The 15,085-nt window shown below is 40.7% G+C and overlaps 1 protein-coding gene across 1 annotated transcript; it reads left to right on the forward strand.

Annotated features, from left to right (window-relative positions):
* Positions 1–291: 291 nt before the first annotated feature.
* Positions 292–14,058, forward strand: LOC136489900 (disease resistance protein RGA2-like). Its single transcript, XM_066486409.1, has 6 exons — positions 292–435; positions 530–602; positions 3,489–4,546; positions 9,919–11,457; positions 13,486–13,870; positions 13,979–14,058. Exons 3-6 carry the CDS (start codon positions 3,506–3,508, stop codon positions 14,056–14,058), a joined length of 3,045 nt encoding a protein of 1,014 aa, XP_066342506.1. The 5' UTR covers positions 292–435; positions 530–602; positions 3,489–3,505.
* The last annotated feature ends 1,027 nt before the right edge of the window (positions 14,059–15,085 follow it).

Here is a 15,085-nt window from a genome sequence, read left to right on the forward strand (position 1 = left end):
GTGGATACAAGCGTCCTCCTATGAAGATAAAAGCTTGCTTGTCTCGGGCCTCCTCTGCTTTTACGCGTCTCTCTCATTCATTCATTCATTCATGTCACACACATCACTGTTCTGCTGATCGATTCGTCCACTCTCGTCTCCGGGCGCGAGAGCCTCGGATCGGAAGGAGCCAGCTGCGAGCTTGCGAACTCGTCGATCGTCTTGCAGTCCTGCTCGGTAACTGTCAGCACTTCTCCTCGAGCTGTTTCTTTTTCTTTTATTTCAAATATTGACCCTCCCTAGAGATCGCATTGAACGAACCACTGACGAATAAGCCATTCTTATTTGCAGAGCTGATTGCAGCCATTCGTTTTGATTCAAACCCCATCTTTTAACTTCTTCCGTATTTGTTCGGCGAAGATACCCGTCATCGTGGTTTCCAGTTATACAAAAATTGTATGTCGCCCCCTTCCTCTCTTCCGTTCTGGTTTGCTTCATTCATCTGCTTCATCTGTTGATCCAATCATCCCCTCTGTTGATCTATTCTCAGGGCGCACAGGTCCGATCGGTGCCAGGTGACAGCTGCCAGCGTGCGAGCTCGTCGATCATCTTGTTCTGTAATTGTAAGCACTCCATATTCAGCACTTGTCGATCTGTTTCTTTTAAATAAATAAATAAATAATCTTAACTAGTCCCTAGAGGTCGCATTGGACCAGCCACCGATCATTTTTTTAGATATAAAGGGCCGATCATAAGCTATTGGTAATTTCAGAGTTGATTGCAACCATCTGTTGTATGGTTTCCAGTTATACAAAAGTTCCATGTTGTCCCCATCTCTGTTCCCTTCTGGTGTGGTTGCTTCATCTGTTGATATTTATAGGGATTTTTGTTCCCAGGACACTCAGAAAGAGTGGATTTGCGCACAGCGCATTGTACTCAATGAATTAGTCACAAACACGTTGCGAAAACATTAGTTTTGTCCATGACACACCATGCCCAGTCAAAGGACCATATTGCCCTTGACACTCTCTTCCCTTCGACTCATTTCCACATTGGACCATGTTTCTGGCTAAAACCGGCAATGATATCACTGTCAGTTTGAGCTATGAACCGACAATGATATTGGGTCATCACTGTGGTTTTTTGCTAAAAGCACCAGTGATACTATCTCTAACCGGTTCATGGCTTGATTCGGCAGTGATATGAACTTAATAACTTTCTCATATGATGTCTGATGAAGACTATACCAAAGTTGTAGTACTCAACAAGATCTACAACTTTTTAGTACAAGCTTTTTTTTATTTGAGATCATTTGAATGTCTAAATATACACCACAAGATTTTATAGAGTTAATATCAAAGGAATCCATATGCTCTATAGTCACAAGTGAGTGTGTAGTGGTAGTTAAGGATTTCGGATGAAGAAACGAACAAAACAAAAGTTGTAGACCTTGAAAAGTTATGCAACTTTGAAGATCAAAACTTTTTTATTTAAAGTCCTTATGATGTCTCTCTATTTGGTTTGCAAGATTTCATAGAAGTTAATACCAAAGCAATCCATATGTTCTATAGTCACAAGTGGGTGTGTAGTTGTAGTTAAGGATATCGGATGGAGAAGCGACCAAAACAAAAGTTGTAGATCTCGAAGAGCTATGCAACTTTGTAGTTGACAACGTTTTCATTTGAAATCATCTATTCAACAAAAATTATGTTTAATTTCTCAAATTCAAAATTTGAACTTTTTAAATGGCCTCGGATGGAGAAAAGCCCAAAACAAAAGTTGTAGATCTTGAAAAGTTATGCACCTTTGTAGTTGACAACTTTTTCATTTGAAATCATCTGTCTAAGGAAAATTACGGTTGAATTTCCTCACATCTGAAATTGAAATTCTTTAAATGACCTCGAATGGAGAAATGACCAAAACCAAAGTTGTAGAACTCGGAAAGTTATAAAACTTTGTGGTTGACAATTTTTCATTTGAATTCATTTCATATCCCAAATACTCATTTCAAAACCATATGACATAAAATGGAGAGGACGAATATCCCAAAAGAACACAAACGTCTTATGGTCTCAAAAAACACAAACGTCTTGCAGGTGGAGTGGTTAGGGGGGAAATACGCGAAGCCAGAGGTAGGGATTTTGAGCGCTAGAAGTTGATGATAGACAAATTGCAGTAGCCAGCGACGGAGCTAGAAACTTCTAGAGTCTCTCTTTGGTACAAACAAACAAAAATCTCATTGCACTTCGCTGATGGGCCTGGGTGGTCCCTTGTTGTTGCTGGGCGGTGGCATCTGTATTACTGCTCAGCGGCAAAGGAGAGATCTAGTGTGCCTGGTCGAAGCCAACAACACGATTGTTGGCCACCAGAGGGGGAAAAGGAGATTAGGGACGGAGAAATAAAACGCATCCAAAGGGAATGGAGAGTGGGCCCGTGGGCTAGCTAGTCATTTTATTTGCTCGGGTGTGCTGGAGACACAAAACACAAAATCATGGTGTGCTACAAACTTCCTTTTGTTGTGGACAAAAATCCCTATATATAAACATTCTCCTCTACCTTGTGGTTGTGTGTGTGTGTGTTTATATTTGAAGCTGTTCGGAGTAAAACAAAAAAATTCTCTGCCACTACCAACTCAGTTAACTAGGTGGCCATGCCCAACAATAAATAAAGTCGCCTTCGTTCACCAACTAAAGCAGCCCCAGCGTAGCCACCGCAGGCACACCTCACGTCTCCTAGCTCACGCCTCCGTTGCCGGCTAGCCACAATCCTCGCTATCGGCCCTCAGCCCTTCAGACACCACCTACTCCCACCTCTGCTAGCGTCCGTCAAGCAGAGCAGTAGCCCACACCACACCGAGCCAGAGGCCAGATCCAGGCATCTCCAACCGTGCAACTGCTAGGCAAACCACGCCGGCACTTGATCAAACGTTACGTACTTCCAGTTCCAGCCATCGCTCAACAGGTCCGTTTCCTTGACGCCGGAACTGAAGGACACACATAGCATTCTCTTTTCCCTGCTGCAAATCAAGGTGCATATGCCTAGTCTTTCCCGGCCCTCTCTATTTTTATTTCCATCCTCTTTCTTTCTTTCTTTCTTTCTTTCTTTCTTTCTAGTTTTTGTTGGAGATATTATACTCTTCTTCCACTCACAAATATACTCACACAAGGGTGACGGCTTGAGATTGGTGTAGCTACTTTCGATTTTTAGGTGCCCAAGTATATAATATTTCAACATCATCCATAGGTCAAACTTCATCATATTCACGTCTGCTAGCTACTCATTAATTTGTTAACTCCGTTATCGTTTTAGCTTGCTACTATGCGCAAGATTTGGTACCAAAAGTACTCAGTTATCATTTAAATGTGATTATTCTAGTACCTATCTACTGTTGCAGTGTTCCCTTTTGAATAATAGTGCCAAGGTTATAGGGGCCTCGGTACTTTTACCATCAAGATTACCTTTCCTTTAAAACGAAACACGTAATTTTTTATCTAATTTCGATTTTGTAGATACCGAAGCAGCAAAGATGGCGGTGGTACTGGATGCTTTAGCATCCTACCTCCAAGACATGTTGTTGGAGATGGCTAAAGAAGAGGTGCATCTGCTCTTATGTGTTCCCGATGAGATAAAAAAGATGGGGATGAAGCTTGGGGACCTTAAGAGCTTCCTCGCTGATGCTGACAAGAGGAACATCAGCGACGAGACTGTGAAATCATGGGTGAGAGAGCTTAGGAATGCCATGTATGATGCTACCAACATCCTTGATTTGTGCCAGCTCAAGGCGATGGAACGGGGTCGAAGCTGTGATATGGGCTGCTTCAATCCGTTGCTCTTTTGTATGAGGAATCCTCTCCATGCTCATGACATCGGTAATCGCATAAAAAGTCTTAATGAGAGGCTAGATGACATTGAGAAGCGTAGCAAAACCTTCAACTTCGTTAACCTTGCATCTTATGATGACAACACAAAAAAGGTAGAATCCTCCCTTCGCGCTAAGCGTGAGACAACAGGGGAGGATGAGTTAGGTGTGGTTGGTGAGAAGATTGAGGAGGACACAAGAAATCTTGTGGATTTGCTCACGAAGAAGGACAAAAATGTACATGAACACAAAAATGTTATGGTTTATGCTATTGTGGGAGTAGGAGGGATTGGCAAAACCACCCTTGCCAAGAAGATCTTTAATCATGACTTCATCAAACAAGAGTTTCAAAAGAGAATATGGTTGAGTGTCAATCAAGAATTTAGCGATGTTGATCTATTAGAGAGAGCTATCACTGAAACACAAGGAAACCATCAAGCACCAAGAAACACAAAGGCCGCACTAGAGCGAACCCTTAAGGAAGCCTTGAAGGACTGCAAGACTTTATTGGTGATGGATGATGTCTGGGACCACCATGCATGGGAGGGTGTCCTCAAAACTCCATTATTAAGCGTCCTAGCTCAAGGTAGTTGTGTCCTCGTTACCACAAGACATGACATGGTCACCAAAGGCATGATGGCGGAGGTGCCCTACCACCATGTCAACAAATTAGAGCAAGAAGATGCCTGGTCTTTGCTCAAGAAGCAGGTTCGTATAAGTTAATTTATAGCTTTATTTTGTTACACATTCATGCATGCGCATTTGCTACACTATCTATTCAGATGTCAGTAATCTTGCACATTTTCTTCACATTTGCTTTACTATCAATTTATAAAATTGTGTCTTGAGAGGAATCATTTCATTCATCAACCTAAACCTATAAAATGATGTGGCACTCTTAGAAACCACAGAAAGAAAATTTACATTGAAGATGACCTTATTTGCATGGTTGTACAAAATAGTTATTTGTTTTAGCATTAATATTAGAAATCTAGGGTCTGTAAACCACTTTCAAAACACTACTACACAAACATTATCACCGCTTGCTTGAAAACCACCATCACCACCGGTTTTGCGATTTGGCGGTGATGCTCACCTTCATCACCGCCACATTGAAACCGATATTGAAAGTTGAATAAAAATAATTAAAAAATACACGTGTCATGTGTGCCTGCAGTCGTCCATGATGGTCTACGCTAGCTGCCCCTAGTGGCCAGGATTGTGACATCGAGGTCCAACTCTATGTTGGGCGGCGTCTGCCATGCTGCTGAGGGCCATGGGTGGTGTCTGCCCCCGCGCCGATGGCAGATCCGATCTTTGGGCCGCGGTGCTACAATGGGATAGAGAGGGGGCCTGGAGGGAGTGCTGGTGAGGGAGAGAGGGTGCGGAAGGAAGTGCTCGAGTAAGGGAGAGAGAGGTGGTCAGTAGGTGGGGTGTCGGTGAGGGAGTGAGAATGGGCTAGGGTTTCTGACCGGCTATATACTCAAAACCGGTTTTCACTGCCACAAATGGTGGTGAAAGCCATTTTTATCAACGGTTCAATTACCGGAGGTGATATATTTTTACCGATGTTTCTAATAGAATCAAAATAGTGTTGGCGAAATCCATTTCTATAGTAGTGAAATGTCATTAAAGAATCATGAACACAGAGCATGATAAAGAACAGGCGAAATAAAAGCCTAAAAGGAATAAGCGTAAACTACAAACAATAATAAAGTTAGTAACATGTAGTAATTTTTTTTTTTAAATTCTTACATTACACAAATGACTGTAGGTGCTTGTGAAGTTTCGTAAGAGCTCATGTACAAGCATTATTACATTGTTACTAATACTTGTGGTCGCAACTCTATAGATTTTTTTTAAGCCTCAACTCTTTAGATGGTCATGAGATTAAGATTTATAAACTTTTACTCTACTGTATCCTTTCGTTGCAAAGGGCGTCTGGTGCTTAGGTTTAATATCTACAAGACCAAGTCCCATCCTCCACGGTCTGATAAAGAATCAGCAATTAGCCTGTACTATTAAAGCCAATCAGGACTGGACATTGCTGTTTAATGATGGGAATGTTAGGCTTTCTCTTGTTGCCTAATTTATTTTGTTCTAAATTTTCAGAAGTCCTATTATTAGGTGATAGGAGTGTAACTTTTTAAATATCTCATCGAGTTAGACATTAAAATTACATATAACATATGTAACTTTTATCCTTTTCTCTAACAACCTTTTCAAACTATTATAATTTTACTAGATCCTGTAAACATGTTAAAATAAAATCAATGATTTAAAGTTCTATTCTGAACATGGCGTAAAAAGGTTGGAAATGTACTCACGGGGCCTTTGGCATGTATCCTGATTGACAGGTTTTACCATAGACACTTGAGTAATTGTCCATGTAACTTGCCTCACTTGTCTCATCTCTAGAATGGTTAAAAAGCTAAGGATACAAGGGATATCACATTAGGCTTACCTGCATCCAAGAGAGTATGAATAAGGGAGAAAAACGTAGCTTCTTCAGGTCAAGATGTGCAGACTTTAATAACCTTTCCAGTTGGATCCTAATAATTGACTTCCGTCCATTCGTTTTTCTACCAGGGGTGTTTGGTTCTTTTATGAATAATCTCATGATAAGTTGCAACGAAATTGAACATATAGTGTCAAATTGGAATAAAAAAATATACCAAATGTCACAAAAGGGACGAATTTGTTTTCTAGGATCATATACCCAATCTTTGGGTTTCAAACGAGGACTAGCTTCATGTAGGCTTGTATTGGGACCGATTAGTTAACTACTGAACCATCAGCAGGGACAGATGTTCGTTAAAATAAATCCTCTGGTTTCTCTGGTTCCTCCTTTCACCTTCAACCTGGCCGATAGCAGGACCAATTTCTGACAACATCGTGGCTGTATAGTTTGCATCCTCCATGATCCATGCTATACATTTCAGTTATTAACATAAAGTTGGGTTAATATATCGACCAATCAAACATACATACATTAGGATATTTTTAGTTAATAGATCATCAAGTGCTAAACTGTTACTTAACAAACCACATATAAATGACACTGATACTTTATTTTAAATTACATTACTATGGCATGACAAAAAAAGTTTATAAGTTTTTATTTCAAATAATTTTATAAAATTTGACTCCAATACTATGTCATATCAACACTGGTAATTTAATTTTGATTATTCTATATTTTTATAAAAATAATACTTCTACTAATTATACAATTTTCGAATGTAGCAAGTTCAAAATCTTAGGCCCTGTTTGGATACAGATGTATTTTTGGAGTTTTAGAAAAATACCATGCTTGTATGAAAAACTTTGATTTTATTAGAGTTGTATGAAGTGTTTTGATGCAACAAATTTTATGGTTTTGAAAACCAGAGTTTTGCTAAATTTGTAGTCTCTTTAGAGTTTTATAAACTCATATCTAGACCTCTTTGTTGCTAAATCATGGTTTACCACATCTATAGGTTCTAAAATCGTGGTTTCTTAATACTACGTCTCTTAATACTACAACATCCAAACATGGCCTTAAGTGCCATAGTGCAGGCTGACATGATAGTTCATACCATTATTAATAGGCAAGTGGGTAGCATAGGACCTAGCACTACCACAAACACATGCCATCATTGTCGGACCATCATTGCTGGTTGCTTTGGAACCGATAGTGATAGTACAACTGACAGTGATAGATGAACTTTCACGAACGAATCGTGGCTACAAGTGATAGTGACAGGCAGTGTACTTTCACTTCTGGTTATAGCCACGAACATGCAGTGAAGGACCACCCGTCATGGCCGGTTTGTGGCTACAACCAGCAGTGATAGGCTATTTTACGAAAAAGTAATTACTTTTTCATATGATGTTTGATAAGATAAGCTTTATACGTTCAAAAAGATTTAAAACTTTGTAGTTAACAACTTTTTAATTTAAGATGGTTTACATATCAAAAAATTCTATGTAAGTTCACCAATGGGATTTGAGATGGTTAATGATGTCGAATGGAGACAAAGTCTATAGTAGAGTTGGTAGTCGATGAGATCGATCTACAACTTTGCAGTTAACAACCTTTTCATTTGAGATCATTTAGAGTATCAAATATGCAATATAAGATTCAAAATTGTGTAGTTAAAAGAATAGCATCAGTTGTATAGTCACAAGTGTTGTATAGCTCTGCTGGTATAGATGCTTAGGAGAATGTTGAGATCTTGAGTTTAAATACTATCATTGTCGGTTACTGGCAGTGAAGATGCAGTAATCTGGCGTACATTTTGTGCTTTTTTATCACTTATCACTGTCAGTACTTGGCAGTGAGAAGTAGTCTGGCATACTGTATAACTTTTTTTAATAAAATAAGAAAAATAAATAAATAAATAAAAGATACGATAAATACTGGAGTGACTATAAACATCAGGTAGACGAGAGTTGGTAATGATAGTGACTGATGAGAACACTATTCTTGTACACAGTCACAGACGCCACCTAATTGCACCGTAGTGGTATACATATACGATGATTTTTCCATCTATTTTAGTGGACTGGCACATCGGTCATACGCTTGGAACGTTGCATGTGAATTTTGCCTCTGCACACAGTATCGTTTTTAGAACTTGATTTGGGCTAGTAAGTTATCTACAAAACTTTTAAGATTTGTTGTAACTTCCATTTAATTGTAAACGTTAGTTGAGGGTAGTTTATTTATGGAAACAAATATATGCATGCAAGGAATTCTTTGGCCATCCAGAATGTTCTAACAATTATAATCGTTATCATCACCATTTGTTATTACTGACTGAGCTTAAATTGGCTCAAGAACAAAGTGCCCCTATGTAATATTTATAATTTATAACATCTATGCATTTTCAGTAGTTTTTATTAGGTTTCTTATGCACACGGATATGCAAATTAACCTAGATGGTTATTTATTTTAGCACTAATATTATGAATCTAGGCTACAAACTACTTTGAAGACACTGCTACAGAAACATTATCCCCATCAGTTTAGAAACCGCCATCACCGTCAGTTTTGCGATTTGACAGTGAAAATGGACGGTGATGCTCACCTTGGTCTTTGAAATCGTTGAAAGAAATATAATAAAAACATTTTAAAATAGATACATGTGACGTTTGCACATACTGCCATCTGTGTTGGCCCACCCCCCCCCCCCCCCCCCCCCCCCTCCCCCCCCGGTGATGCAACATAGGCAGGTGGAGGGTAGTAAGGCAAGCATGTGTGGTGTGACGGAGGTGGGGACAATGTTATAGGGTGAATGGACCATAATGGTATCATAATACAATTTTAGGAACCTTGAGTGTGGAATTTGCAAGTACCAAGACCGAGATGAGAATTCAGAACAAGTTTAGAGAGCTAAATGTGCAATTTGCATATACTAGGAACGGGATTAGAACTCATGACAAATTTAGGTAGTTGAGTGTGCAATTTAAAAGTACTAGAACCTGGATGAGAACTTAGGACAAGCTCGAGGACCACTAGTGAAATTTACTCTTTATTTAATAATTAATCAAGAGCTAAAAATCTTCCTTAACAAACCACAAATAAATAATGATACTAACATTTTTTTGTTAATTACATTTATCTCTGCACTGGGTACGCCCTTTAATTTAAATAAGTTTATAAATTTTGACAAAAAATATTATGTCATATCAATGCTAGTAATTTAATTTTAATTATTCTATATTTATACAAAATAATATTACTGCAAAAAAAATTTATATAGAAAATTCAATATCTTTAGTGCCACAGTGCAGGGCTTAGAGGACAGTTCATTCCATTTTAGTACTATGGTACATAATACAGTGACTATAAAATACAAGAGCTGGTAATTATAGAGTGACTGCTGAGAGAACTACTTTTGTGCACAGACGTCTCCTAGTTAATTAGCTCAGGTGCACGGAAGTGGTACATCGGTCATATGCTTAGAACGTCGTACGTGATTTTGCCTCTGCACGCAGAATCATTTACGAGCACTCGATTTTGCCTCCGATTAGGACGAAATGTATATATATCTCCATATTCCACATAATTAACTGGCTTAATTAGCTGCTTGCAGGTGGTCGGAAATGAAAATAATGATGAACAAAAGGTTGATACCCTGAAGGACATTGGAATGTCGATTATAGCAAAATGTGATGGTTTGCCTCTCGCAGTCAAAGTAATAGGAGGCCTCCTTCGCCAGAAAAGGACAAGGCGAAGCGATTGGACAAAGGTCCTTAATGATTCTACATGGTCAGTATCTCAAATGCATGAAGACCTAAACTATGCAGTATACCTGAGCTATCAAGATCTGAACCCTGAGTTGAAGTCTTGCTTTCTGCACTACGCCCTCCTCCCAAAGAACACGGTGTTCTGGTATGACCGTATTGTTGCCATGTGGATTAGTGAAGGATTTGTTCATGGAAACTCACGTGATTTAGAAGTATTAGGAAAAGAGTACTATGACCAGTTAATAGCTAGGAAACTTCTAGAGCCTGATCAAAGGTACGTAGACCAGAGAGTTTGCAATATGCATGATGTTGTTCGCTCGTTCGCTCAGTATTTGACTACAGATGAAGCATTGATAGCTCACAAAACTGAGCCTGACCATACCAATAACATTAACCCACAAAATGTTATTCGGTTATCACTAAAATCCAAAGAATCAGAGTCAAATGAGCTAGAGTGGAGTTCTCTACAAGCACATATATCACTGCGAACACTTATTTTAGTTGGGAAAACAAAGATCAACCCAGGTGATTCACTGTCATCTTTTCCTTGTTTGCGGACCCTACATATAGAAGATGGAAATTTTGATGCATTGTCTGAATCTTTGGTCCAACTCAAACACTTGAGGTATTTGTGCCTAGATGGCACTAACACATCTAGGCTGCCAAAAAAAATAGCCAAGATGAAATTCTTGCAGTGCATTGACCTTAATAATTGTAAAAGTTTGGTGAAGCTTCCTCATGGCATTGGAGAGTTACGGCAGCTGAGGTATCTAAGCCTTGCATACTCAGCTATAAACAATATACCCAGGGGTTTCGGCAGCCTAACTAATTTGAGGATATTAAAGGGATTTCCAGCCCATGTGGAGGGTGATTGGTGTAGTTTGGAAGAATTAGGACCTCTTAACCAGCTCATGCGTCTTCATATACATGGCCTGGAGAATGTATCTTCTTCCTCATTTGCTATAAAAGCCAGGCTTGGTGAAAAGGTGTGCCTCAGCTCTCTGTACTTACAGTGCACTAGTAGTAGTGGAGGTGCTCACCGGTTGGTGAAACAGGAAGAGCAGCAACACATCGAGAAGGTGTTTGATGAGCTCTGCCCTCCGCCTTGCTTAGAAAATCTTACAATCGAAGGGTACTTTGGTCAACGACTTCCACGGTGGATGACGTCGACAGCAATTGTGTCCCTTGGATGCTTGAGGATTCTATTCATGGAAGACTTGCCTTATTGCATAGTACCTGACAGCTTGTTCCAGCTCCCCAGCTTGGAGTTCCTACAGATTGAAAACGCCCCAGGCATCAAGCGTGTTGGGCCAGAGTTCTTACTACCACACCATCATGAGCACCCAAGCGCTGTGGAGAACTTTGGTTCTGGTTTGGAAATTGTGGTGAGTGGATGTCCTAGCCTGGAGAGGATCAGTAACCTACCAAATTTGCAGAACCTTTATATCAGCTCCTGCCCAAAGTTGAAGGTGCTAGAGGGTTTGCCTGCACTTCAGAAACTCTGGCTGGAGGACTACAACATGGAAACACTCCCTGGATATTTGCAGGACGTAAAGCCAAGGCATTTGGATCTAGACTGTGATGTCCCGTTGCTCACTTCCATAGCTGAAGGGGAATCTGGCCTTGAGTGGGACAAGTTCAGCCATATCAAGCAGGTCAAGGCATATGCAAATGATAACGACAACAACATTCGAAGGAAGTGGTACGTGAAGTACACGATAGATCCTTTCAGCTTCAAGACAAACATCAGCCCCTCTGCCGACGCTTCAGGTAAATTAACACAACACTGCTGCTTTATATGTTGCATATACGGAGCACCTTTGTTGCTATTGGAATATCTGGTTACTTGACTAGACGGTCCGTTTCAGGGGATGAAACAGAGGAGGTGTTATTGGACAAAGTGGAGCAAGTTTGAAGGGAATTCATCGTGGAACAACAGAGGGAGTAACAATAAAGTATGCATGCTACTCCAAGACTATTATTATTACTACATACGTCTCTAGCACTATCGATTATAGAATGCATAAAAGACCTCGCCTGCAGGTGGAGTGCCGCATGAACAAAAAGCAGCCTTGGAGGCTGGAGCTATCATCGCTTCGGCCGAAGAAGAAGAAGCAATGGAGCCGATTACTACGCTGCGGGTCGTCGTGAGGCAGTCAGATGTTGGACACTGAAAATAAATTCATGGTGACTAGAATGCGATGTGATGTGAATTAGTTTTTTTATTCGAATCTGTGTTACTGTGGATGCTGGTTACCACCTGAGAATATAGAGCCTTGTACATATAATTAAGTTGTGAGTCATCATGTTACAAAACAAATGTTATGATACAGCTTATTCCGGCTTGCGGATTCATTGTGAGCCTGAAAATGTGCGTAGGTTGCCAACGAAATGTTCATATATATGCTGCCAGTACCATGAAAATGCAGCTTCCTAATGAGGCTCCTTTTATTTTTTAGATATTTAAATTAGTAGCAATATAAAGGACCGAAAACGGTGACTAAAGGGGGTGAATGGGAGCCGTAAAATTTCTCTCGAAATATTTGGCCGCTGTCCCCAAATCACCGCCAAACAAGCAAACCAAAAGAAGTTCCCAAATCTAAAATATCCATGCCAACGGGTGACAAGAATACTTAGATAAGTTCCTTGAATCGATGGAAAACCAACGCAAAAGATGGAACTTAAATCCGAGCACAAACGCGCAAACCACGGATGAAACAAAAAAAACAGGGCTGGAAATTCGAACCTGCCAGACTGGAAATTGGGCCGGCACTTTTGACAGGCACCGGACACCACCGAAGGGCACCAGACAGAACCGAGAGAAAAACCGCACGAACGGAGGGAAACAGCTACCGCACGGCACTGGGTTGCACGTACCGAGCGGAGATGGAGAGAGGAACAACCAGCGGTGGGTCTGCTCGCCGCCGGCCAGATGCAAGCACCGAAGGAAGTAGAGACAGGGAGGAGACCGACGAGAGGATGGCCACCTGGGCGAGCGCCGCTCGGGCTCTGGGAGCACGCGGCTCCTGCTGCTTGGCGCAGGACTTCGGCTTCTCTGGGCGAGCACCGGCTCGTGCCTGGTGAGCACGGTGCCTCTGTTAGGCACGAACAGGGAGAAAGAGCGACCAGAAAATCAAAAGAAAAACGACCCAAATCTCCATCATTCGTTCCAAAAATTTACAAAGATGGAATTCAACTTGCTACGAATCTATCCTCAAGAAATCATCGCCTGGGATCGACCCAAACTCTGAGAAATTCAGATTATAGCCAAGAACGAAAATGGAGAAAAACGAACAACGCAACAAATTATAAGTGCCCCAGCCATCAAGCATGTTGGGCCAGAGTTCTTACTACCACACCATCATGAGCACCCAAGCGCTTTGGAAAACTTTGGTTCTGATTTGAAAATTCAGGTGGCTGGATGTCCTAGCCTGGAGAGGATCAGCAATCTGCCAAATTTGCAGGACCTCATGATCATAAGATGCCCAGAGTTGAAGGTATTGGAGGGTTTGCCTGCACTTCATAGACTCACACTGCAGGACTACGACATGAAAACACTCCCTGGATACTTGCAGGACGTAAACCCAAGGGATTTGCGTCTAAACTGTGACATCTCCCTGCTCGCTTCCATAGCTGAAGGGGAATCTTGCCCTGAGTGGGACAAGTTCAGCCATATCAAGCAGGTCAATGCATATGCAGATGATGATGACAACAACATTGAAAGGAAGTGGTACGTGAAGTACACAGGCGATCCATTCAGCTTCAAGACAAACATCAACGTCTCTGCTGACGCTTCAGGTAAATTAACACAACTGCTGCTTTATACGTTGCATACTGAGTATGTACCTTTTTTGCTGTTGGAATATCTCGTCACTTGACTGCATGTGACGTTTCAGGTGATGAAAGTGTTGTTGGACGAAGTGGAGAAAATTTCAACGGACAAAATCGAAGAAGAATGTGTCAATGTGGAACAACTGAGGGAGTAATCAAGTATGCAACATACAGTTCTTGTTACTAGTTGTTGGTAAGGGGCGTATAACACTGCAGATTATATAATGCATATGACCCTTGCATGCAAGTAGAGTGCCCGTCTGTGACCTACATGGACAGAAGGAACCTTGGAACCGTCATCGCTTTGACTGAAGAAGCAACAATGCAGAATTTGTGATGTGAATTTATTCCTTTTTTTAGCCTGCGGGTTGTTCTGAGGCAGTCAGATATTTGACATGCAAATAAAATGAGACAAGAATGTTATGTGAATTTGTTCATTTTTCTTCAGTGATTTGTGTACACGTTACAGTTGAATTTCCATGCAGTTTGCCACTCGAGAATTGAGAGGCATGTGTATATATAAGTTTGAGTCGTTACGGAACAAACGTTATGATACAGCTTCTTTCAGCTTGGATGGTTTTATGGTGTGTCTGGAAATGCAGCTTGCCAAGTGGATGTACATAGCAAGCCTCACTTCAGTTTCTGGTTTGTTAATACTGGAAATGGTGTGGGCTGCTTCTATCTATCTCAAGGCAGGTCATGGAAGACCGACAATGTAAAGACCAGATCCTTTGCACAAATTTACTCTTGAATCAATCATATTGCCAATATTTTTTTTTCTTCGTGAATTGTAGCTTGCACGAGACCATGTTAGGAGAACATGGAACTTCTTGAGAGTTATTTTCAGATAACAATGTATACTCGGTGCTTAATTGCCACAACGTTACAATTATTCAGGCCTGGTATTGTGGTACATTTCAATGTGCTCCATTACAGAAAACAAAAAAAAAACATGAGTTGACTTCTATGAAATGAATTCTTACAATCTAACACATACAACTGTCATACACTGATAATAGCAACATTGATGTACTATAAAACGCCTACAACTGTCATACACTGATGCACTATGAAACTGGAACACCCAGAGAAGAAGATTATGATCACATATCATTGTTCGGCAGGCTGGGGGGTCTATGCTTCTCATCATTAGCTATGTCCATGACTGAATACCTGAAGCAC

The sequence above is a fragment of the Miscanthus floridulus genome, chromosome 10, assembly GCF_019320115.1.
Source record: "Miscanthus floridulus cultivar M001 chromosome 10, ASM1932011v1, whole genome shotgun sequence".
NCBI classification, from domain to species: Eukaryota; Viridiplantae; Streptophyta; class Magnoliopsida; order Poales; family Poaceae; genus Miscanthus; species Miscanthus floridulus.

Coding starts and splice junctions, on each gene's coding strand:
- LOC136489900 (XM_066486409.1), top strand. CDS start 3,506: ATGGCGGTGGTACTGGATGCTTTAGCATCCTACCTCCAAGACATGTTG. Junction 4,547..9,918: donor GGTCTTTGCTCAAGAAGCAG/GTTCGTATAAGT, acceptor AGCTGCTTGCAG/GTGGTCGGAAATGAAAATAA. Junction 13,871..13,978: donor CGTCTCTGCTGACGCTTCAG/GTAAATTAACAC, acceptor AGGTGATGAAAG/TGTTGTTGGACGAAGTGGAG.